The sequence below is a fragment of the Protopterus annectens genome, chromosome 4.part0 (genome assembly GCF_019279795.1).
Source record: "Protopterus annectens isolate FY-2018-M chromosome 4.part0, PAN1.0, whole genome shotgun sequence".
NCBI classification, from domain to species: Eukaryota; Metazoa; Chordata; order Ceratodontiformes; family Protopteridae; genus Protopterus; species Protopterus annectens.
Genome location: NC_056733.1, coordinates 1,699,462,613 through 1,699,485,597, shown reverse-complemented (window position 1 = coordinate 1,699,485,597; position 22,985 = coordinate 1,699,462,613). Strand labels below are relative to the sequence as shown.

Genomic DNA, 22,985 nt, shown 5'->3' with positions numbered 1-22,985 from the left:
AGCACAGCAGTCATAGTTTGTACGGATAAATCAGAGCATTCTGCCATGTGGAGTGGCTGAGAGGCAAGAATAGAGTGAATAATATTTGAAAATTCATAAAGTTTATGATATAACATTAAAATACAGCACTAGACTTTACGCATCATCATTTTAATATCTGATTCATTCTCCTGCATTATTTTCTTTCCTTTTGCCTCAGTCTTTTTGAAAAAGATGCATATTAATTCATTAAACCCAAGCAGTCTGTGAAAATATGATGCAGTAGTCAGCCAAGAATGAGCAGAAACATGTGACTACCTGCTTTCCGAGTGCCTTCTTTGGTATCATTACATTTTTGGACCTCTGCCAATAGTATACATGTTGCACATTCATGGTGTGAAAATGTTATGGTAACCAGAAAAAAAAAATTCAAACCTGAACTGTAGTATTGCACAGTGACATGTTCGTCTGACATTTCATAGAATTCTGGTTCTGGACAGTCTTGAGCAAATATTTGCACTATTTTGTTGATGGCAATGTACTTGACCAACTAGTATCACTTATGCATCTAAAAGTACAACTGACTGAGTGTAATTTAAAAACAATACCGTGTGCCAAATATGATCTGTGTACTAGACACTGTCTTACTTGTGCTCCAGGTGACTAAAGAAACCAATTCAGCAATGTCTTATTATCAGCTAGTTAAAGCAAGGCTGTTATATCACTGGTTCAAATGAGTTCATTTACCTGAACGTCCTGCATCTCCAGTGGTCTATTTTATTCTTGAAGATACTTAATTAAGGTAAATCTTGATGACTTGCTTTTATTTTATTTTTTATTTTTAATGAAAGACATCACAGATTACCTGAACAATAGATCACTGGATTTATCTTAGCTTGCAGTTTTCAGGTAGCTAGTGAGAGTGAACTTAACATCAGGGCATCAGACATCAGACAGCCCAACCGGAACATCAAGAAGATGTGGGAGGGCAAACGACTGACTTGATATTTAATTTATCTAGTCATGTGTTGAGCCCGGATGAACTACAAGTTTTATCGAAAGGCCTTAATTTTATCCCTACCACTTATAGCAGATATGAAGATACGGTGAGGGACTTTAAATTGTTTGTTAGGAACCTTTCATTGAGTGTACAGTTTAATGGTATGGATACTATATCTACTCACCCTTATAGGAAACCCAGCACGTTTATACCATCTATCCACCCACTAGTTGCAGCTTATAGCAAGCTAGTTGAGGATGAGTTATATAAAATGAAGGGACAATATTGTCCTCGTCATAAGCATAAGTACAATCTTACGCTCAACCAAAGAAGAGCGTTGGACTCGCTGTGTCAGAATAGTGACATTACTGTACGTCCAGCAGACAAAGGAGGGGGGATTGTTATCCTTGACTCTGATAGGTATCAACAAGATATGGTGCATATGCTGGGTGAAGAGAAGTTCTATGAATCTGTTACAGAGGACAGAGTTGATAGAATTATACACAATGTGCAAGTGTTGTTAACTGATTTGCTTACTAATAAGGTCATAGACCAAACATTATTTGAGTTTCTTTATGTCACACATCCCCTGTTACCAGTGATACAAGGCCTTCCCAAAATCCACAAGAACCCCACCTTTCCACCAATGAGACCAATAGTGGCAGGTAGAGGGTGGTCCACTGAACCCCTCTCCATTTATGTAGAGGGTAAATTAAGATCAGTGGTTGACAGTAATATTTACATCCTTAAGGACACTAAACAGTTTTTGCTGGATTTGTATCAACACGTCAACATTAGTATTAATACAGAGGATATTATTTGGGTTACAATGGATGTTCAATCACTTTTTACGGTTATACCCAATGCCATAGGCCTTGAGATGGTTGGTACTTACTTGAGGAGATCATTGCCAGCGTCTAATTCAGACATTGACCTCAGATTATGTTTATTGGAGACTGTATTGGACTCCAATGTGTTTTGTTTTCAGGGACAGTCCTACCTCCAAAGAGATGGCGTAGCTATGGGCACTTCTTGTGCCAATAGCTACGCCAGTCTGGTTATGGCTGAATGGGAACATAGGTTCCTTTTTCAAAACAAGATGTATCAGGAGTATGTACCGTTTTATAGGCGTTTTGTGGATGATCTTTTCCTGGTTTGGAGGGGTACATCCACACAGCTTACACATTTTTTTAGGGAGGTCAATGCAGCTCTAGAGTTTTTGAAGTTCACTATGGAATGGTCTGATACACGCATCCCTTTTTTGGATATCTACGTAGAGAAGCTACCGGGCGGTATGGTGAACACAGGGTTGCACCGCAAGTCCTGTCACAGGAACACTCTTTTGCATCGTCACAGTATGCACCCTGGTTTTGTTTACAAGAATATTGTCCGTGGACAAGCTATGCGTACTTCTAGGTATACACCTAGTGACTCTATTTACAATATGGGCCTTAGGGATTTAGAGACTAGGCTGAGAGTACGAGGCTATAGCACACTGGATCTTGTAGAGGGTATGAATGACATTACCAGTCTTCGAGCCACTAGAGCTATGCCATACTTCTCCGATAGGGCAGATGCATATTATACAGCTAGTGCTCAAGAGGGGGATAACCCCACCGGCTTTACTGGACAAAGCCAACGTATTGTCTTCCCGGTCTCTTATACCAGAGACATTGGTCTTATTAAAGACATTTTTATTAAGCATTGGCATGTTTTATCTGTAGACCCCAAAATCAAGGAGATCAGTGGGGACAGACCTAGGTTTATTTATCGTAAGAAGAAGAATCTTAAAAACTTACTCTGCTACCCTAGAATTAGACATCAACAATTGCCTGTACAGGAACACTATATGTTACCCTGTAATAGTTGTAATTTTTGTCCTTATATTCTCTCAGATCCAGTGTTTGTGCATCCCATTATACCAGGTGAATATATTATATGTACTAGAGGTAATTGCATGTCCAAGGATGTGGTGTACCTAGCTACTTGCATAGCTTGCTCAGCGTTTTATGTAGGTAAAACGAATCGCTGTCTAAGGGACAGGATTCGTGAGCATGTGTACCACACCAGGAAGGAACACCTACATAATGCACTTGCCAAACACACACATGATCATGGTTTACAACATTATTTTAGATTTAGGATCTTGGAACAAATATTTAGGACACATAGGAGGGGAGATGTCAAGAATTACACAGAGGCGAGGGAGACACATTGGATCATCAAGTTTAGAGCTGATGTTCCACCAGGACTTAATGGTAAGGTCCCATTACGCCCACTCTTGAAGATGAGGAGACTTAAACGCTGATGACTTACAGAAATGTTAGAGATTTCAGTTTAGCAACATACTAAGCATTGTCTATGTGTTTTATGTTTTTTAAACATTATAGTTGTCAGTGTAGAATTAATTTCTGACACAGACACTCTTAGTATATAAGAATTTTATAATAATTATATGTTTTTTATGTGTTTTTGATATTGATTACACAAGCCTCGGTTTGGGTATGTATGCCTTTAAGGAGCATTGGCCATTTTGGCGCCTTTTTATGTTTTTTATGTATTTAAAACAGGTTATGTGACTGTTAGTCTGTATAGAGGGCTGAAGAAGCTATTTAGCGAAAGCGCTACCCTGTTCCACAATAAAAACTTGTTTTTACGCTGAACTACGTTGGAATATATTTCTTGTCTGCAGGATTGTTGCCATCTATTATATGGGACTTTGCTTGAGCGTATTGAGCTCCTTCATTGTTTTGCTCTGTGGTTTGACTTTTAGTTTATTTCAGTTTGGGCTTTTACAACAGAGCATTCACTTCATACAAACGATTTCATTTTTTCTAATGTCTTATTATCAGCTAGTTAAAGCAAGACTGTTACATCACTGGTTCAAATGAGTTCATTTACCTGAACTTCCTGCATCTCCAGTGGTCTATTTTATTCTTGAAGATCCTTAATTAAGGTAAATCTTGATGACTTGCTTTTATTTTATTTTTTATTTTTAATGCAAGACATCACAGATTACCTGAACAATAGATCACTGGATTTATCTTAGCTTGCAGTTTTCAGGTAGCTAGTGAGAGTGAACTTAACATTTTTTTAGTTTTACTGAGGGTATTGACATCTCACAGCAGAAATGAGAATAATGTATGTATACATTACTTGTTACTTCATGTTAACCTAACTTGTATTACTGTGTATTAACTTGCAGCTGCTTGTTTAATCACTCCCCTTTTGGTTTTATTCTTGGTTACTTTTTATACTGAATAAATCATCTATTTACTGTTGCTTTATTTTGTAACTTGATTTTTTTTCTAAAGTCAACAGGTGCTGGCTTGTTATATATAGGGTATGGGGACAACATTAACTGTGTTTATGGCCATAATGTCACACATAAGACATGGGGCCTGGCACATACTTTTTGTAACTTGATTGTGCTTAGAAGATTTATGACCGTGTGTGTGTGTGTGTGTGTGTGTGTGTGTGTGTGTGTGTGTGTGAGAACTTCACAAAGCTGGACATGGACATGGGAAGCACTAGGAATTGACAATAGAAAGGGAAGAACTAGGCTGGGAAAGGAAAAAGCTTACTACAAGGTTAATGCTAGTGTTTGTTCGAAAAACAGTGCTTAACAGGAAATGGAGAGCAACATGCACTACTAGACTGGGAAGATTATATGTGGAATGTCTAACATTAATAAGACAAGTATTAGTATGCAATTTGTATAAAGGAGAGAGAGAGACAAAAAGTTGGAATCTTGTGACTCAATTTTACTAGAATTTGAATAAAACCAGAAAACTATAAAATCAACAGGACATTTGATGGGAGAGGGAAAATGTAAACATGGAGACTGTAGAGAAGCTAAAGGCAGTACTTACATCTTGGACTTATGCAAATATGTATATATTTTTTCTTTGTTAAAGCAGCTTTTGAAAGACAGATATTTCTTATAGTAAGTGTATACATGATGAAGAGACATATAACTGACACAGTTATTTTATTATTAATGTTTCCCTGTTACTTTTAATGTTTATGTGATAAATGTAAAAGTGAAGTCATGTTATTGTGGAAAAATCAATAAAAATTATATCTTAAAAACATTATAAGGAGTAAATCTGGCTGCTGATCCATGGTATAACTGCTGATATATCTGGCAACAGTTGGGAATATAGTGTGGAATTTTGTTGCACAGTCACCAGTAAGTTTGCTGTGCATTTGTTTATGAAAATGTACATGTTTTTAATGTTTGTCATAATAACTCAAACAATAAGCATGTTATATTACTCTTAACCACAGTCAAGAACATGTTGGAGAAAGCAATTATTGTCAATTGACAAGGAGGGTCTCCTGAGGAAAATTAGAGATATGACATATGCTTCAAGCAAACAGTCTCTCACACAGAATGAAAGGCATTATTAGAAATAAATATATTGCAGTTTTTTGTTAGAACTGGTACTTTTTCTACATTGGTGTTTCCATGTCACTGACAGAAAAAATAATAATAAAAGTGACAGGTACCAGGTTACTGAGGTAGATTCACGAATGAAAGTCAAATGATTTGTGCGTTTGGGCCACAGGGCAAGTAAAGCAGCGGTTATGAAAATGTGCATATCAGCCAACTAAGTCTGCTAGTAACTGCTTTATGGATTATGGTCATTTGGAATTTGGCTAACAGTTCAAAACAGTGCTAAAACATATAGTTTGACATGACCACAGAGTACAAGGCAAAAATCAAGATACCACACTTTGTTACAGCAATGTAAGAGGTATGGTAGTTTTAAAAACCTCCATTAATACTTCGCTGAAAAATACAGAATGGTGCCTGAAGTCAAGTTACACAAAGGCAGAGACAAGAAAGCTGTTAGTGCATCTGTGAATTTAGGATAGGTGGAATGGAATATGGTAACAGCTGTGAACAGCAATGGCCAACAAAATGTACAGTTTTGTATAATATTTCTACAGTAGCTCATTTTCAGAATGTGACAAGTGGGAATTTGGTTTAGGATTATAAACAGCTCATGAAAAGCATACCGTATAGCATGAACATGGACCAAAAGGTTTATACAACAAATTTGCTGGTACTGCATTTGGCTGTAATGCTTCACTTAATTCTTCCAGAGTCCCACCAAGATGGTGAGCACCCAAGTAAGTTTAGCTTAATGGTAACAGACCAAAATAAATACATACATACATATGAATATAATTGTATACATAAGTAAATAGATATACCAATAAATAAGTAAAGTAAGCATTTTTTGCAGAGGTGAAAGTCTTCCTGCATCTCTATGTTGATAGGCAAGCTCTCTTATTGCCAAAGTTATAGATGCTAATTCAGTTGGTCACATAACTATGAAAAAAAACAGTGACATATATGGAAAAGTAAAACACAACTGGTGCACACTGGCAGCGACTTCTTATGGAAACAGAATTTAGGGAGGTAGATCTGAGCACATAGCTTCATTGTGTTGTATCTCAATGGTATGTAGGGAATGTGACTGTGAAACAGTAAGAATACTCTTCAGAAGGGAGATATTGCATTCTGAAGAAAACATCTTCAAATGTTCCAGCAGCATAGTGGAGGATTAGGAAAACACAATCTGGTACTAAAGCCAATTTATATCTGACAGTATGAAATTTACGTGCACAGTTAAGTACATACATAGTTACCCTATAAAGTATGGCATTATGCAGAATTGATCTTAGAGTAGCTGACTTGCGTATCAAATAGCACTACCATATCTTAGCACTGTATAACATCTTGCTCTTAACCCCAGAACTACACTCAGAGACCCCTCTTAACACCTAGTCCTTAATTCTAAATAGCCCATCCTATTCCAGGTACGGACAACATAACTATGCAATTTCTAGATGTCTCTGAGGCAGTTTGGTAGATTTAGGTACCCTAAAGCAATGTAGTAAGTGTCTCATGTTCAAAGATAACCAGTTAATCATTAAAGAAAATAACAAGCTATGCGAGAAAAGTAATTAAATGACTTCCTTGAAGACAAAATCATGCATACAATAGAGGTTGTCAGGTTTACCCACAGTACATCCCTCACATACTCTGCTTACCACACACACACACAGATTGTCTTACTTTGAGGTGCTTACAAGAAACCTTCAAAAATCTCAAAGACCTCCAAAGCCATCTAATGGCAACACTGCTCATCAGCAATCACTTAAACACACACCAAAAGCAGCACCAAACGTCTCACATAAGTTTACACCTAATAGGCCCCAAAGAGCAAACCCCATAAGGCAAGCATATACTTTAGCTAATACCCTTGTCATTGTGGACTCCCTTGTGTCCCTCTCACCATTTTAGACAAGGAGAAGATAATGGTCAGCTGACTATCTTCAGCCAGGATCCACAATATCATGCACACGCTCAAGTCACTGAACCCCATCTACCAATATAATTCTATTATAGTCCATGTGGGTGTAAATGACCTGAGACATACCTCACTGGACTATATGAAAAGAGACATAATGCATCCCTTGGAATATGTGTCACAGATAGGTATGAGCCTTGCACTGAGCATCCTTCCACCTACACCAAAGATGGTATCACTCCAGGGAATCCCATATTTGCCAGCATGGGAGGACATGGTGAAAAGGGCATGTTGCTTTGTCCGGAATTGGCTGCACCTGTCCCCCCCATGCTTTTGGATATTGGCTAAAAATGTATTCACCCCCTTAGAGCCTTTTTAGGCAATGCTAAAAAGACACCACTACCAACATAGTGAAAAAGTCTACAAGAAACCTGAAGATATTACTGCTCAATGCTAGGAACCTAAACAAAAAACTGCACACCCATCAAGCTCTTCTCACTTCGGAAAATGTAGACATCTGTGCCCTGATTAAGACTTGGTTTAAAGCCATACAAAGTACTCTGGCAGTTCAAGGCTACAGTGCTTTCCACACATTTAGACCAATAACAACACAGACTAGGACCAAAGGTGGAGGTGTCTCAAACAATGCTAGCAGCAAAGATACCTCCAGGTTGATTAAACAGGATGACATCATGGAGTTCATTCACATGCAAATCACCATAGATAAGGCCCTCACCATATCATAGTTAGCTAGAGGTCACCATCCATGTCCTTAGAGTTTCATGGCTCTTACCTAAACCTACTAGACATGCTCACCATCCAAACAAACACCCTACTCATGGGTCACCTTAACTACCCCTCTACAGACTGGGAAATCTACACTGTCTCAGAATCACAGGCACAATGCTTCCTGGACTTTATTGGCACAAACATGCTGAAACAGTAGTGTGTGCTCCAATCAGAAGATCAAGCATACTGGATCTGGTCCTCACTAACATGCCAACATGGGAGAGTGTAGCCCCCCAATGTAATGTTCTCACAAAGCTGTCTGCTTTGAAGTAAAAATCAACCCAGAAAACCTAGCTAAATAATTAGGAACTATTCTAAAGTAAACTACATCCTATTAAGATATAGTTTGGAAATTTCAAGGCTCCTCCTAACCCTGAGAGCACAGATACCTATGCAGAATTATTCACAGAGTCCTTATACAAATATGGGAATGGTTGCATAAATACTTCTGTACTTACCAGAAATAAACACAAAACAAACACTACAAACAAGCCCTAGTGGGTGAACTCTCACCTAAACAGAATATACAGTAAAAATAAAACTCATGACAAATCAGGAAGAGACAAATGCTCTCTTACAGAACTAAACAAGAAACTATGAGGTCTAATTAATTCCAACAAGGCCAGCAGTGAGGTCAGAATAGCCTCACAGGCTAAGGATAATCACAAAGCCATCTATGTCCGGAACTTTAAAGGCAACACACAACAGTGTGCTAAACTGGTGGTGAACGGTACTACCTTCACTGGTCAGGGAGACATCGATAATCTACTGGCTGATTAATTTAGCTCAAGCTTCACCCCCACTCCCCCCAGCTCCACCAGGTAAAATTCCCTCCAACATACTTCCCCCATATATTACGAGGAACCAGGTGCTGGAAGCACTCACTATAGTCAGGCACACTGCCCCCATGGGTTCTGACAACATCCCTGGTTGTCTTCTGAACAGATTAAAACATGACCAATCAGGACCGCTTGAGGGACTCTTGAACTACAGCTTTGAAACAGTCTATATTCCAAGTTAATGAAAGACTGCAGCAGTCATTCCCCTCTGTAAAGGCAGGCCATCAACCAACCCAGGGAACTACAGAATCATCAGTCTAACAAGACTAATATGCAAAGCCATGGAATGAATTATCATGAAAATGATAAACAGGAACACTGTCAACCTGCAGACGCTGGACTCACCCCAGTTTGGCTTTGTTAAAGGAAGGCCATATCTTCTCAACCTGGTTAGTTTCTTTGGGAGGTTTACCAAGGCAATGGATGAGGGTAAAACAGTGCATACTGCTTATCTTGACCTGGCCACGGCATTTAATATAATACCTGACTGAGGCATTGCTGACATGCTCTCTGAGCTAGGCATTAATCTTTACTTAAAGAATGGGCAAACTGTATTGTACATCAGCACCCTGACTGGAGAATGAACGTTCTCTGGCAGGGTATTAATGTACAAGTAATGCCCACTAAAAAACAAGTCCGCCGCTTCACAGCAGCATATCAATCTGGCATGGAGCTTGGACAGAAAAAAAATCTAACAGCTGCCATTACTTTGCACTCACTAAGCAGCGCTTTTGCTGTTTAGTGAGTGTAAAGAAAATAAACAGAAAAAACGTGTGTGTGTGTGTGTGTGTGTGTATGTATGTGTATGTGTGTTTATGTTTCTGTCTGCATGTGTGAGTGAATGTGTGTATGAAAGCAGAAGAGACTGTGTGTGTGAGAAAGATCGAGAGAGACAGACAGATCTTGTGTGAGTGAATGCGTGTATGAAAGCAGAAGAGACTGTGTGTGTGAGAAAGATCGAGAGAGACAGACAGATCTTGTGTGAGTGAATGCGTGTATGAAAGCAGAAGAGACTGTGTGTGTGAGAAAGATCGAGAGAGACAGAGACAGATCTTGTGTGAGTGAATGTGTGTATGAAAGCAGGGGAGACTGTGTGTGAGAGAGATTGAGAAAGAGAGAAAGCGATCTTGTGTACATAACTCTCAGTCTCAACTGTCCAAATCTTTGCAGAATGTCCGGAGTTTTGCTTCATATTTTTTGTCTGTTCTTCATAAAATTTGTGGTTTTCTGAAGTCTTGTGGCAAATCAGTGAGGAGTGAATTCACTAAATAATGACAGGCATTTGAGTTTCAAGCTTTATATCTTTCAGAAAATGTATTACAAGACCTTTTATTCTAGCAGCTTTCTAAGTTTATAAGAGCAATATCTAAAATTTGTCCCTATTTTTTGGGCTTTGTCCCCCCATTACTTTTAGCTACGGCCATATTTTTTGTGCTAAGAACTTGAGAGCTATGCTTGTGTGAGTGTATCCAATTATGAAACCAGAGGAGACTGCATGTGTACATGAACGTGTGTGTGAAAGCAGAAAGAGACTGTGTATGAGAGACAGAGAATGGGCTTTCTGCAAAATTGTTGCATTATACTTACTTATTTTTTTTTAAGTACTACATTATTCTTTTATGTATTTTTGATGTAAAATGCTTCCTCCAACACCAGTAACATACACTACAGAAAATTTGAAACAGCAGGTGGAGGAACTATTTTACATCAAAATATATATATATATATATATATATATATATATATATATAAAATAATATAGTACTTAAAAAAAAATAAGTAAAACACAACAATTTTACAAACAGCCCATTCTCTAAGCACAACAGTCAGGATTGGTGAGGTCACCTTTTCCAAGAGAATGATCACCAGTGGATTATCCCAGGGCTCTGTGCTGGGCCTGCTCCTGTTTGGCATCGTCTTCTTGGAAATAAAGGGTAATGCTCAAGGCCTCTGGCTCACCAAGTTTGCAGATGACTGTAAACTGAGATCAATTACAGATTTCCTTCAAGACACCAGCATCTTGCAAAAGAGTTTAACACAAACAAATGACTTGTGCCAAAGCCCTGGCCTATAACTCAGTGCTAGAAAATGCATTAATGTGCCTTTTGGGAAACGGTCAAACAAGTTAATTCCTCCATCCATAAAACATCCCTAAGAGTCAACCCAGTAATAAGGGATCTGGCAACATATGTAGACAGAAAACTGGCCTTGGATCAGCATGTAGCTAAGAAAATAAGAAAATCATTCTATGTCACCCAACTTATTCGTAAGAGCATGGCATTTAGGTCCAAGGATGTTAGAGTATCACTCTACTCGGCCCTTATCAGACTTATCATTGGCTATGCTGTCCTCTTTGGCATGCATATAACCAAGCACTTGCAGCATCTGGAACACCCACAAAGGTTTCTCACCGGGAGAATACAGGGCATGAATACCCTGTTCTTCACTGATCACCAAAAGGTTCTTTCTCTGCATTCAGTCTCCTACAGACTGCTGAGAGGGGATCTTTGCCTTGCTTACAGGGCTTCTTCAGACCCAGCCCTGATGGATCTATTGCTCATGCGCAATACAAACAGCACCAGAAACATTAGATATAGGGATCTGAACTTTGCTTGTAGCATACAAAAAATATGTTGGAGGGACAGATATGTGTCTTCAAAGGATCCTTGCACTATGGAATAGGTACCCAATCTATGTAAAACAGAGTTTATCCCTGACCCTATTCAAACAAGACCTTGACAACTGGATGGGAAATTGTAAATTTATCTCTGCTCTGGTCCCCATGTCTCTTATGGACAGAGGCCATCAACAAGAAAAGTTGTATCCTAACTAATACCCCTCTACCCCACAAATCCTTAGTTACCTCCCTACTAACATGCTCCCCTCTGTATAGATGCCCATGATACTCAGGGACCCAAAGGGTTTGGGGTGTGTGGCTAGGCTTGTAAGGACCCTAATGTTCGTTAGCCTAGTAACAACCTATGAACCTAAAACAGAAGTATTGAGCAAGACTGCTACTAACTAAACTCATGACTATTGTCTGTTAACCAAAAACATACGCATGGAAGCTGGCCGTTAACAAAACCAGTGATTTTGACAGGTAAGGAAGAAAGCCTACAACACTGAAATTAGTAATAACTATCTTTTGCTAAAGTAAGAAGGGCATCTGTCCTTATGGGTAACCCCTGTAACTCAGCAAGGTTCCAGAGTTGAAGAAAACTGCAGTAAAAAGGTCAGCTGACAGAAAGAAAGAAAAGAAAAAAGAAAAAGAGACTTAATTAGAAGAAAAGCAGAGTGATAAGAACTTCTGCATTGTTAAGACAGACTTAACTTCAGTTGTCTGGAGACTGCTTGTAAGGTAAGACATTATTTGTTTTCTGCTGTTGTAAAACATAGGCATAGTAAAACAGAATTAAGCAATATTCATGTTTATTGTTCTTGTTGAATGACATCAGTGTGCCTTTATATTCTGGTTTAAAATTTTAATTTTAAAAGGCAACAGAATATGTTTCTTAGTTCTTCCAAGATACTTTACAAAAATATGTTCTACCTGTTATCATGAACAAACAATGCATTCACATTTCTGTTATTAACATTGACAATGACTACACTGGCTTTGTTTCTGAAGAACCTTTTGAGTACTGCTTCATACCTGCTGCCTCCTTCCACAAGGGATGTAGATCTGCCATGAAAACTGGATCATCTATTTCTCGGAAAAACCTCTTCAGAACATCTGTAACATCCTCAATGAAGTTTTCACCAATTCTCAACTTGACATTCCTGGCATCTTTCCTGAACTCTTCAATTAGCAGTTTGATGCGAGACTTGGCTCCATTCTTCCGATATATACCCTCATGTCGTAGACCTAAAAAAGGCAAAATATCACAACTGAGCTTGAACTATTTTTTTTACTTCAAGAAAAAAATAATCCTAGCAATGACTGGTGTCAGGTCAAGTAACAGAATTTACTTCCAGAACTTACTGTATGTAATTAAAAGAATATTTAAAAATTTAGAGAAGGGAAATTCACCATTGCAGGCAAACTTTATTCAAATGTATGACATAAAAAATATTAAAACATATGTTTTAAAACTGATTTTGTTATAATAAAGGCTCATAATGGCAATAAAATCTCCAGTGTGATCCCTTTCCTTTGCAATACAAACTGATAAAATTATCAATAAAGTCCAAGCTCAAGTGAAACTCTCTTACAAGATTAGTCATATTGTCTCTACAGAAGTCTTCTTAGCCATTGTCAAAAATATTTTACTACCTAAACTAGAATACGGGCTCCTTTTTTCATTTTTCACTCTACATATAATATCCATAGGATTCAAAACACAGAGAATGAAATTTGCCAATTTATCCTTCCAACAGATCTGTTACTCCACCACTGCAAGTTACTTGGAAATATTAACTTGCTATATGTGACTAATAAGGTTCCCCTTCTACTAAGCACTCTAACTTTTAAGGTTCTAAAACAAGGCTATAGCCTCCCCCCCCCCCGGAAGTGAAAGTACCTATTCAAAAAACTCACATGACCTCCAAAGCTCACAAGATGACTATTTCTCACTTTCTTGCCCATAATTCAAAATTGTATTAGAAGAAATAGCTTTCTCTAGACTGGGACCTGCAACATGGAACCACCTGCTGTCAAAAAAAAAAAAAAAAAGCAGGGAACTATTAAAGACTTTAAAGACACTATTAAAGAATGCCTCATTTCATAATTTCCCTATAGCCGCTGCCAAGGCAATTATTAATCCCTGTTGATTTTACTTACCTACAAACAATATCAGTTGTAGATATACATAACCAAAAGTATTATATATTGCTCTGAATCTACTACATTTAGAGTTGTGTTCTGTCTGTTCATAAGTGATATCTATTATAATAATTGTTGCCATACATTATGCTTAGTGGAATTGATGTATTTACTGCTCTATGTGCCCAGGTCAAGGCTGAAAAGGGTGAACGGACCAGTTACCTACCAGGTAAACAAATACCAATACATACATACATACATACATACATACATAAATTCAATGGGCAAACAGTCTCTTTGAAAGTGCCTTTGAAAGAGCCGGTACTGAGTAATGAATAGACTACCGTTACCCAAGGGCTTAGGTGGGAAACACACACAAGGCTGCAGAACACAGGCTTGTTCTTTCATACACAAGATGGTTTTATTTATTTAAACTATGACCAACTGGTGGACAGGCAATCTGCCATCATAATTATAAGAAGATCTGCTTTTGAGAACTGTGCCCCTAGTATCCTTGTATATAGATTTGAACAGAGGTTGGGAAACTCTCATTGGATGTAGAGGGAGTAGAAATAGGCTATTTTTGTAGCCTTTGTTGAGAAGACCTTTGACAGCCACTGGTGCATATCTTTGCCCTTGGATGCCTGGAGTCACTCATGACCCCCCAGGACTTAAAAATAAACCATCTTGTTGTCTTTGAGGAGAATGAAGCATACCAATGCAGTATCCTACTCATGGCCAAGGTAATTTTTATGCTATTCAAATGCCATTTGCCCATCTCATCTCCTGGTTTTTAGTGGCATAAGGTCATTATGGCTAAGAGTGTCTGTCAGTGTGTGCCCTTGGTATTTTGTAAGCATGAGGAGCATAACTGGGTACGACCACCAAGGCTGCCACCCCTGCTTATAACCCCAGTTCCTCTCCTGGGACAGGAGAGCTGGTAATGCCACTAACAGAGACTGCAAGTGATACCTCTAAAATGATTTTTTCACGTATGGAACATTAGCAGACTAAGTTCACACCAGTACCCTGCACTAGAACTGTAAAGACTGGAGAAGTAGATGATGGTATAGATATTTATCTGCTCCTTAATTTGTGGGGGTGACAAAAACAAACACAATGGATAATTTGTTTATTCAGTGATTTATTTTAAGATTAATCAAAATCTTTAGTTTATTTAGGTGTGTATGTGTTTTTTTATTTATTTCAGCTGCAAAAACTGGTACAGTAGGCATCTACTGGTTTGATCCTGGGACTGGGCAGTCTGCTGTCACAGTTCCTATGAGAACTGTGAGACTGTGTCAGAAGGCACTCAAATAATCGATGAGAAAGGAAGTGATTATGCCTTATTATGTTTCTTCTTGAATGAGCTTTTGTATGTTCGTGTTTATATTCAGATGACAACAATCCTATACTTCAACCTATAGTGGCAGGTAGTGGTTGTGAAATGAAGCACATTAGTATATATTTAGATAGTGTATTAAATCCTATAGTACAGAATACATCATCTTTTCTAAAAGACTTGTGCATTTCCTGAAGTTATCAAACTAAGTTGTTAGCAGTGGAAATGAGGCTTGTTTTTACTTTAGATGTAGTTTCATTATATACTAATATTCTACAAAATGAGGGATTAGAAAATTTCTTAGTATTACTTCTGGTTTCAGTCATAGAGATATTAACTATGATACATATATTATTTTATCTATTGTTAAATAGCAATCGTTTTGTGTTTGATAATAAAATTTATCATCAAATCAAAGGAGTAACAATGACAGCGGCAGCTGTTCCAGTTCTTACAAACTTGGTCATGTCCTACTTGAAACACAGTTTTATGTAACAAAGTAAAAATAAAATCCATTATTTAAGTATGCTCTCTTTTACAGATGTTTTATGGATGACATGATTTTCATTTGGAGTGGAAGTATCCACTTCTGACACCAATGTTGCAGGTTGGTATACTGGTTAAGGTGTTTATCTTACACAAAGTGCAGGGCCTGCTTCTCAAATGGGATAACTGTCTAGGCTTAAAACGGTCCAAAAGGACAGTTAGTTTAGTACTGACCTATGAACCTTATTTAATGATTTCGTAACAGCAATCAATAATAGCACAGCCTTACTTAAATTTATAGTGGAAGAAATAAATTACACAGTTAGCTATTTGGATATATTACTGTTGCTTTATATTTGAATATGCATGTCTGAAAGTAAACTTTAAGGCATGGTCTCATAGGTTGTTACTAGGCTAATGGCTACTAGGGACATTACAAACCTAGCCATGCTTTTCAAGCAAAGGTATTCTGGAAACTCATTTTTTCTCAACAGCATAATCTTTCAGTTACAAAGGCAAAAAAGTAGCTTGTTAGTACAGGGCTAAACCCAACAATTTAGAATTTCTTGTAACAATGTTACTATGCTTAATCATACTATTGTTACACAGTTACTATGCTTAATCATACTATTGTTACACAGTTACTATGCCTAATCTTACTATTGTTTTACATTGGACAGATAACTATGAAAGAAGAAAGCAGAAAAAGGGTAGCAGTACAAGAAACATACAGTCATCAAAATAGCTGCAAAATTGAAACAAGGCATTTGACAAATCCTGTGTGTCTTGGTGCAATTTTTACATTAAATCATGTAACAGGACAGTTTGTGTTGTGAGCCTTTAGAACAGTAGAATCCATAGAGAAAGCCACCAAGAATCCAATGGCCTCCTCTTCCCAAAAGCCGTCATTCCAGTGACAGTATGAATGAGCTGCTGTCCTGACCAAACAGAAATGGATAAAAATTGCTCATCTACTAATACTATGGTTTAAATGTCTAATAACAATAAACAAGGATCTTCCATGGTGGCCTTGATTGTATGCAAGAAAGTAACTGCTTCTTTGCCTTCAGTCAAATGGTGATCGTATCTCAGGGCCACATACATCATTAGTCACACTTTGACCTTTCCTGCAACTGCTACTGGCCGAGCAAAGATACCATGCATGCCCAGGATTGCAGACTGAGGAGGGTTTATAATGGTGAGTTCAAAACAGAGAACCAACCTCTCCTCCATTGCTGATAGTAAAGGTTCCATTACCCATATGTTACACGTCTTTTCTCCCAGTTCATTAATGGCTTTCTCAATTTCAGCAAATTTCACTGACCCACCATTTCTGATGGCAGGCACTACCACAGCAGCACTGAGGACAATATAATCTCTGTAAACAATTTCTTTGGTTATATTTCAATAACAGCGTTTATAACAGGCTGGTCTTGCAGGGCATATGCTGCTGCCTTCACAAATGTCGACACAAAGTTTCAAGTTGTGTTTCTTCAAGCAGGAATCTCTGTGATGTGCCCTCATCTCCTGTATATTACTCATATACAGTAGATTTCATTGAAAGTCGTCAGCATTGCACACACATTCTGAGTTTCTTTTAGCCTTTGTGCAATCCTCAGTCTCATCCAAGCAGACCTACTTTTACCAATAATTATATTCATGTAAATAATCTGTATCTAAATTTTAGGAAAGAAAATGTGATAAAGGGACAATTACTAAAGGTATTAAGACTAATTTTCAAACAAGGTGAATATGTAGAAGAAATACATATTTTGGAAGAATTATTTATAGATAAGGTTTAAAAATCTGAACAAGTGTTTGAAATAGTTAATAAAGTCATTAAAAAGGAGAACATCACATTATGCCTATTTTATTAGGCGGTCTGATAAATGTAAAGGACAACGTCTGTACAAACATGATTAATTTTCCCAGTAAACAAATGTAAATAAAATATTAGTCTTCTCATAAGTATGGATACAGAAAAAAATAAAGAAATTGATCACACATAATTGGAAGATTGTATTGTGAAATAGCAAATTACGTAAAATATTTGTAGATACTCCCTAATTTACTTATAAAAAACAAGTTAACTTTAAAACACATTGACATTTTACAGGATGATAGTAAAGGCACTTCAACAGGATTACATCCCTGCAGGCACTGCAAGTGGTGTAAATGCATCAACAACAGCAAATCTGCATTCATACAACACGATCAAAAAAGGGCGAGATAGATTTGTAACTTAAAAGGATTCCCATATTCTGGAATAGGCTTTCTATCCATGTGAAGCAGAGTCCCTCTCCATCCCTATTCAGATTTAACCTTGACCACTAGATGGGAAATCACAAATTCATACCAGGGCTGGCCCCCATGTCTCTTGTAGACAAAGGCCAATAGAAAGCATTCTCTGCCTAATACTGGATAGGTAATCATAAATTCATCTCCAGGCTGGCCCTCATGCCTCTTAAAGACCAAGGCCAACAGTAAACATTCCCTAACTGACACACCCCTCACATAATTTTTTAGCAACCTCTTAACCAACATACCCCTCCCAACAAACATACCCCCCAGTTAAAGATTCACATGTACCAGGGGATAAAATTGGGTTGGATTGCATGGATAGGATCATATTTGTCTAGTATAGACCTATATGAACCATCCACTTAACACTGAAACGACACATGAGCCATGGTATTTTAATTTACCAAGCATTTTCAGTATGTTCAGCTTCATTCACTCATGCATTCATGTGACTGCATATGTATTTAATCAATCTAGTAAGCTTACCTACTGAAACAGATTCACTTACACCATTTACTCTTGAAAGAGACCTACACCATTTACTCTTGAAAGAGACCAATTCCAACAGGTTTAAAGATTCCTAAAAGTGTTCCTTCCATCTTACAGCAGTGCTTCCAATCAAGGTCAGAATGTCATTATCATAGTACAATACAAGCCTATTGGCCCAAGGGGCCCTTTTAAGCCTAGCCATACTTCCCAGTAAAATTTGATAGTTATTAGCTCCCAATGGTTTTGTGGGGGTACATATACTTGGGCATGGGTAGTCAAGTATTTGCAAACTTCTGCTCTCTAGCAGAGACATAGGTGTCACACCAGATGTATATGTATGGTTCTCCATCCACTGGTCCAAATTTCACTTGAATAAGTGGAGGGATGAACTCTGCTTCACATGGATGGGAAACCTGTTCCAGAAAAAGGGGGGCTCTGAGACACATACCTGTCCTTCCAGCATGTCCTATTATGTTGCAGGCAAAGGTTAGGTCCCTGGATCAGGTATTTTTGATGCCATTTGTGTTATGGATGTGCAAGAGGTCCAACATGGCTGGACTGGAGGATGTTTGGTAGGTCAGTCATAGGTCTCCTATCAGCAGCCTGTACATGAGAGAATATAAGGACAAGGCTTTGAGCTGGACTGCATGGGACTTGTTTTCCACACCATTTATTACTTTTGTAAAGAACCTTTGAGGATGCTCCAATTGTAGCATATACCTGACCAGGTACATTCCAAAGGGAGCAGCACTGTACTCAATGACTGACCTTATGAGAGCAAAGTACAATGGAACGGTGTCATACTTGGGTCTAGTTGCTACAGACCAGCTTATAAGTTGTGCAAATTAGAATGATTGCCTCACCACAGTAGACACATTTATTTAATTATTTTATTTTGACATCTGTTAACTGGACATGGGTGGCCTAGCATAGAATGATTGCCTCACCACAGGAGACACATTTATTTATTTATTTTATTCTGATATTTGTTAACCAGGAAAAGTCTGACTGGGCAGAGACCGGGGAGAAATAGTCAAGTGTGAAGTCACTGTTTCCATGTGTTTCCAAATCCCTGACTACAGAGTCTACTCTTAGGGGTGTATTGTCAATCTAGTAGTTTGCTGAGATGGCCATCCTTCTGAAGGATACTATTTTGCATTGCTTGGCATTGAGTTTTAGACTATGACTCTAGCACCATGCATTAGTCAGTTTTTGGAGGATATCTATGTCTTGGAGGGGATTCAATGACTGCACACTATTTGCAATCATCTGCAAACTTGGACAGCCAGAGCCCCTTGGCATTAGCCCTGTCCTTGGTGATTTACATGTTAAACAGAAGTGGTCCCAGCACTTAGCCCTGAGGTACCCCTCCAGTAACTAGCCTTTTTGTGGAGGAAGACTCCTCTATTCTAACTTTGTGGGTCCTGCCTGTATGCCACCTGGCTATCCAGTGGGTGATGTAGGCGTTTATACCAAGTTTAGTGAGCTTTTTCTGCCATTTACCTTGACCAGGTAGAGGTAAGCAGCATGCATCATTTTGCCCTCATCCATTTCTTTGTTATCCTTCTTGAAGAACCAAAAGAAACACTTCTTCAGCCACAAATAACTCAGAAAGTAAAACCACTGCACGAAGTTCGAAATGACCATAGTTTTATTGAATACAATTAAAATAGTCTACTTTAATTGTATTCAATAAAACTAGAGTAGTTTTGAACTTTGTGCAGTGGTTTTACTTTCTGAGTTCCTTCTTGAAGAAGTCCACCAAGTTAAATAGGCAAGACCTGTCCTTGACGAACCTGAACTGATTTGGATTCAATGTTTGAACATTACCTATGTCACCATTTAGGATATCCATGATTATTCTCACCATAGTTTTTGCCTATCAGGCTAGTCAGACTTATTGGATAATAATTCTCCAGGTCCGCAGATGGCCCACCCTTAATATTCATTTGGCATAAAGACTGTTTGGAGGTTTGGTTAAACAGCGTTTCTAATGGTCATGATAGGTCATGTTTCATTCCATTAAGGAGGCATTCATGATATTATCGAGGCCCATCGATGCAGTGTTATTGGCCTTGGGCAGTGTTGTGAGCACCTGTTCTCTTAGTGATTGTTGGAGGAGTAATTGATTATTTCCTGAGGGACATTTGGAATGGAGAGAGGGGTAAAAATGGAGCTAAAATTGTAGGCCAGAAGGTTTGCTATATTTTTCAGCTCCATATAGGTGGCACCATTTACAATCAATTTAGTATATTGCTGTGTATTGCCTTTGAGGCTACAGGCATAGTTGAAGAAAGCTTTGTGATTATCCTTGGCCTGGGAAGCTAATTGTACTTTAAATTTGTTTTTGGTGGACTTTATTAGCCTCTTCAGTTTCTTGTTTAGGAGGATGAGGGAATTTTATTTTGCTGGGTACTACACCTCCTAATTTGTGGCATGACCTGTTGATGCTGGGATTCCACCATGGTGGCTTATTTTTTGAGTTGATCCTGTACTTAATCTGGATTGGTACAGCTGTCTCTATTGTTAATATGATTATCTCAGGGTTTTGGGGGTGACTTGAAATTTTGCCAGGTTGCCAATTAGTAGTAGGACGTTTGCCCTTGAATAATTTCTAAATGCTCCAGGATTAGCCAGTGATTTACCTTTATTTCAAAGGAGACAGCTTTATGGTCTGACCTGAATAGCGACAACATTACAATAGTGATGGTGCAACATTCCACCATGTTTGTGATGACCAGATCAAGGATGTCTGCACCCCTAGTGGGCATACAGACTAACTGGTTGAAGATGTTTGCATTTACTAAGTCCAGGAGCTTTGGGAATGCATTTTAGTGGTTGTGTATGATTTCCATTTTATTCTGGGGTAGTTATAGTCACCCATGAGTATGGTGTTAGTTTGAATGGGGAGTGTCTCCAGTACAATTAAGTATGTATTGTGGTTTTCTTGGGTCACAGATGGAGACCTATAGCTTGCAGGTATATAGCATGGACTTTGTCTAAGGTTAAGTTCAAGTGCATCATTCTGATTGGCTGGCCTTGAGGTGTGTTTTGATTTTAATGTAAATAGAGACACCTCCACCTTTTGTACCTTCATGTGCAGTAGCTGGTCTAAATGTGTGGAAGGCACTGTTGTCCTGCACGACAAAGTTGCTCTTCCTGGTTTTTAACCATGTCTCAATACCTGCACAGATGGCTACATTCTCTAAGGTGAACAGAGTTTGCAGGTTTGCAGGGAGTGGAGTTACTTGTTTAGACTCTTGCCACTGATTTCCTGGGCTGGCATAGCTAAGCTAATAGATGTATCAGGTTGGCAATGTCTAAAAGAGACACTATAGTTGTGGACAAGGTTTTTGAGAATAGTTTAAATCCCTGAGGGGACAAGTGCAGACCAGCTATGGCAAAGCAGTGTGGCCTGTTGAGCATATCATCCCAGGCTGGTAAATATTATACCTCCTCTGAATGACACCATACTCTAAGTCATTTGTTAAAGTCAATTATTTTCTATTCATATTGTGGCTTCATTCTTGGAGAAGGCAGAATGATGTTCAGTGCTATGGTCATACTGACCTCAGACACATAGTCCAAGAGCTCTATCATGTATCTCTTCATGTAGTTCAGAGAGGTATGTGTTAGGTGGTTTTTGTCCACATGGACTGTGACTGGTACAACTTAAGTGTTTGTGAGATCGGATGGATCTTGGCCCCAGATAGACAGTTTATCATAACTCTCTCTCCTTACTTAGCCTTGTGAGTAGGACATCTGTGTGTCTCACAATGGAGTCTCCTTTGACCAAAATATTAGGTTATGTGGTGGTGCGTCTTACGGGTTTAGAAGCTGAGATACTGTAGACTGTGGCCATATGCATCACGTTGGGTACTGATTATGTGGAATGCTCTTGAGGCTGCTGAGGATACTTTTGTTTATGCAATGTCTGTGAGGTCCTTGTGGATCAGGGAGATTACATTTAAGAGACCCAGCATATGTAGGCCTATGTGTCTGAACCATACTATGTGAGGTGGGTGTAGTGCGTGTGTTATTGACAATGTGCTTGCTATTTTAAGTGTCTGTGTGTGACAGTATTGCCTCCAGTGCTGTTATGTAACTACGTCTCTCACACACCACATTGATTTGCTTAAGAATTAAGTGGTTGTCAGTAAAATATGAGCCAATTGCTATGTTGCTTGAAGTTACTCATATCCATCAGACTGGCTGTAAAGATAGCAGGGAACTGCATATCCACGACTACTAATCCTTGCTTCTTGTTCTACAAGGGGATGGTACAGCAGGGGTTTAGAGCTTGGAAGCTTGATTGCTGTAAGACTATAGACTTACGACTATCTAAGAACAAACTCATTGTGGGTTCTCCTCAGTGAAAAAAAAAGGATTTCTATGGAAATTTCAGGGATAGCTTTATATGAAAAATTTTAATTCTCTGAGCCTGCACATATACAGTACACTACTAACTGATTCTGCACAAAGGACAGTATAGTGCAAACTTTCCAAATGTATAGAGGCAAGGAAACTGACTTAATAAAGCAAGTAGTCCTCTGATCAATCAAGTAGTCTCATTTAAAACCTTCCTGTGATATCTCCAGCTCAAACAGACCAGGCCATGTTCTACTCTCAGTACAGAAGCACAGGCGTTCCTAATGTAAAACCATGTCACAGT

The 22,985-nt window shown here is 38.4% G+C and overlaps 1 protein-coding gene across 1 annotated transcript in view; it reads right to left on the bottom strand.

The window, feature by feature from the left end:
* ARAP3 (ArfGAP with RhoGAP domain, ankyrin repeat and PH domain 3) overlaps positions 1-22,985 on the bottom strand; it is a 1,205,760-nt gene that overhangs the window by 329,824 nt on the left and 852,951 nt on the right. Inside the window, exon 21 of the mRNA XM_044069919.1 lies at positions 12,586-12,798. Coding sequence (XP_043925854.1) covers positions 12,586-12,798 — 213 coding nt within the window. The remainder of the gene's footprint in view (positions 1-12,585; positions 12,799-22,985) is intronic.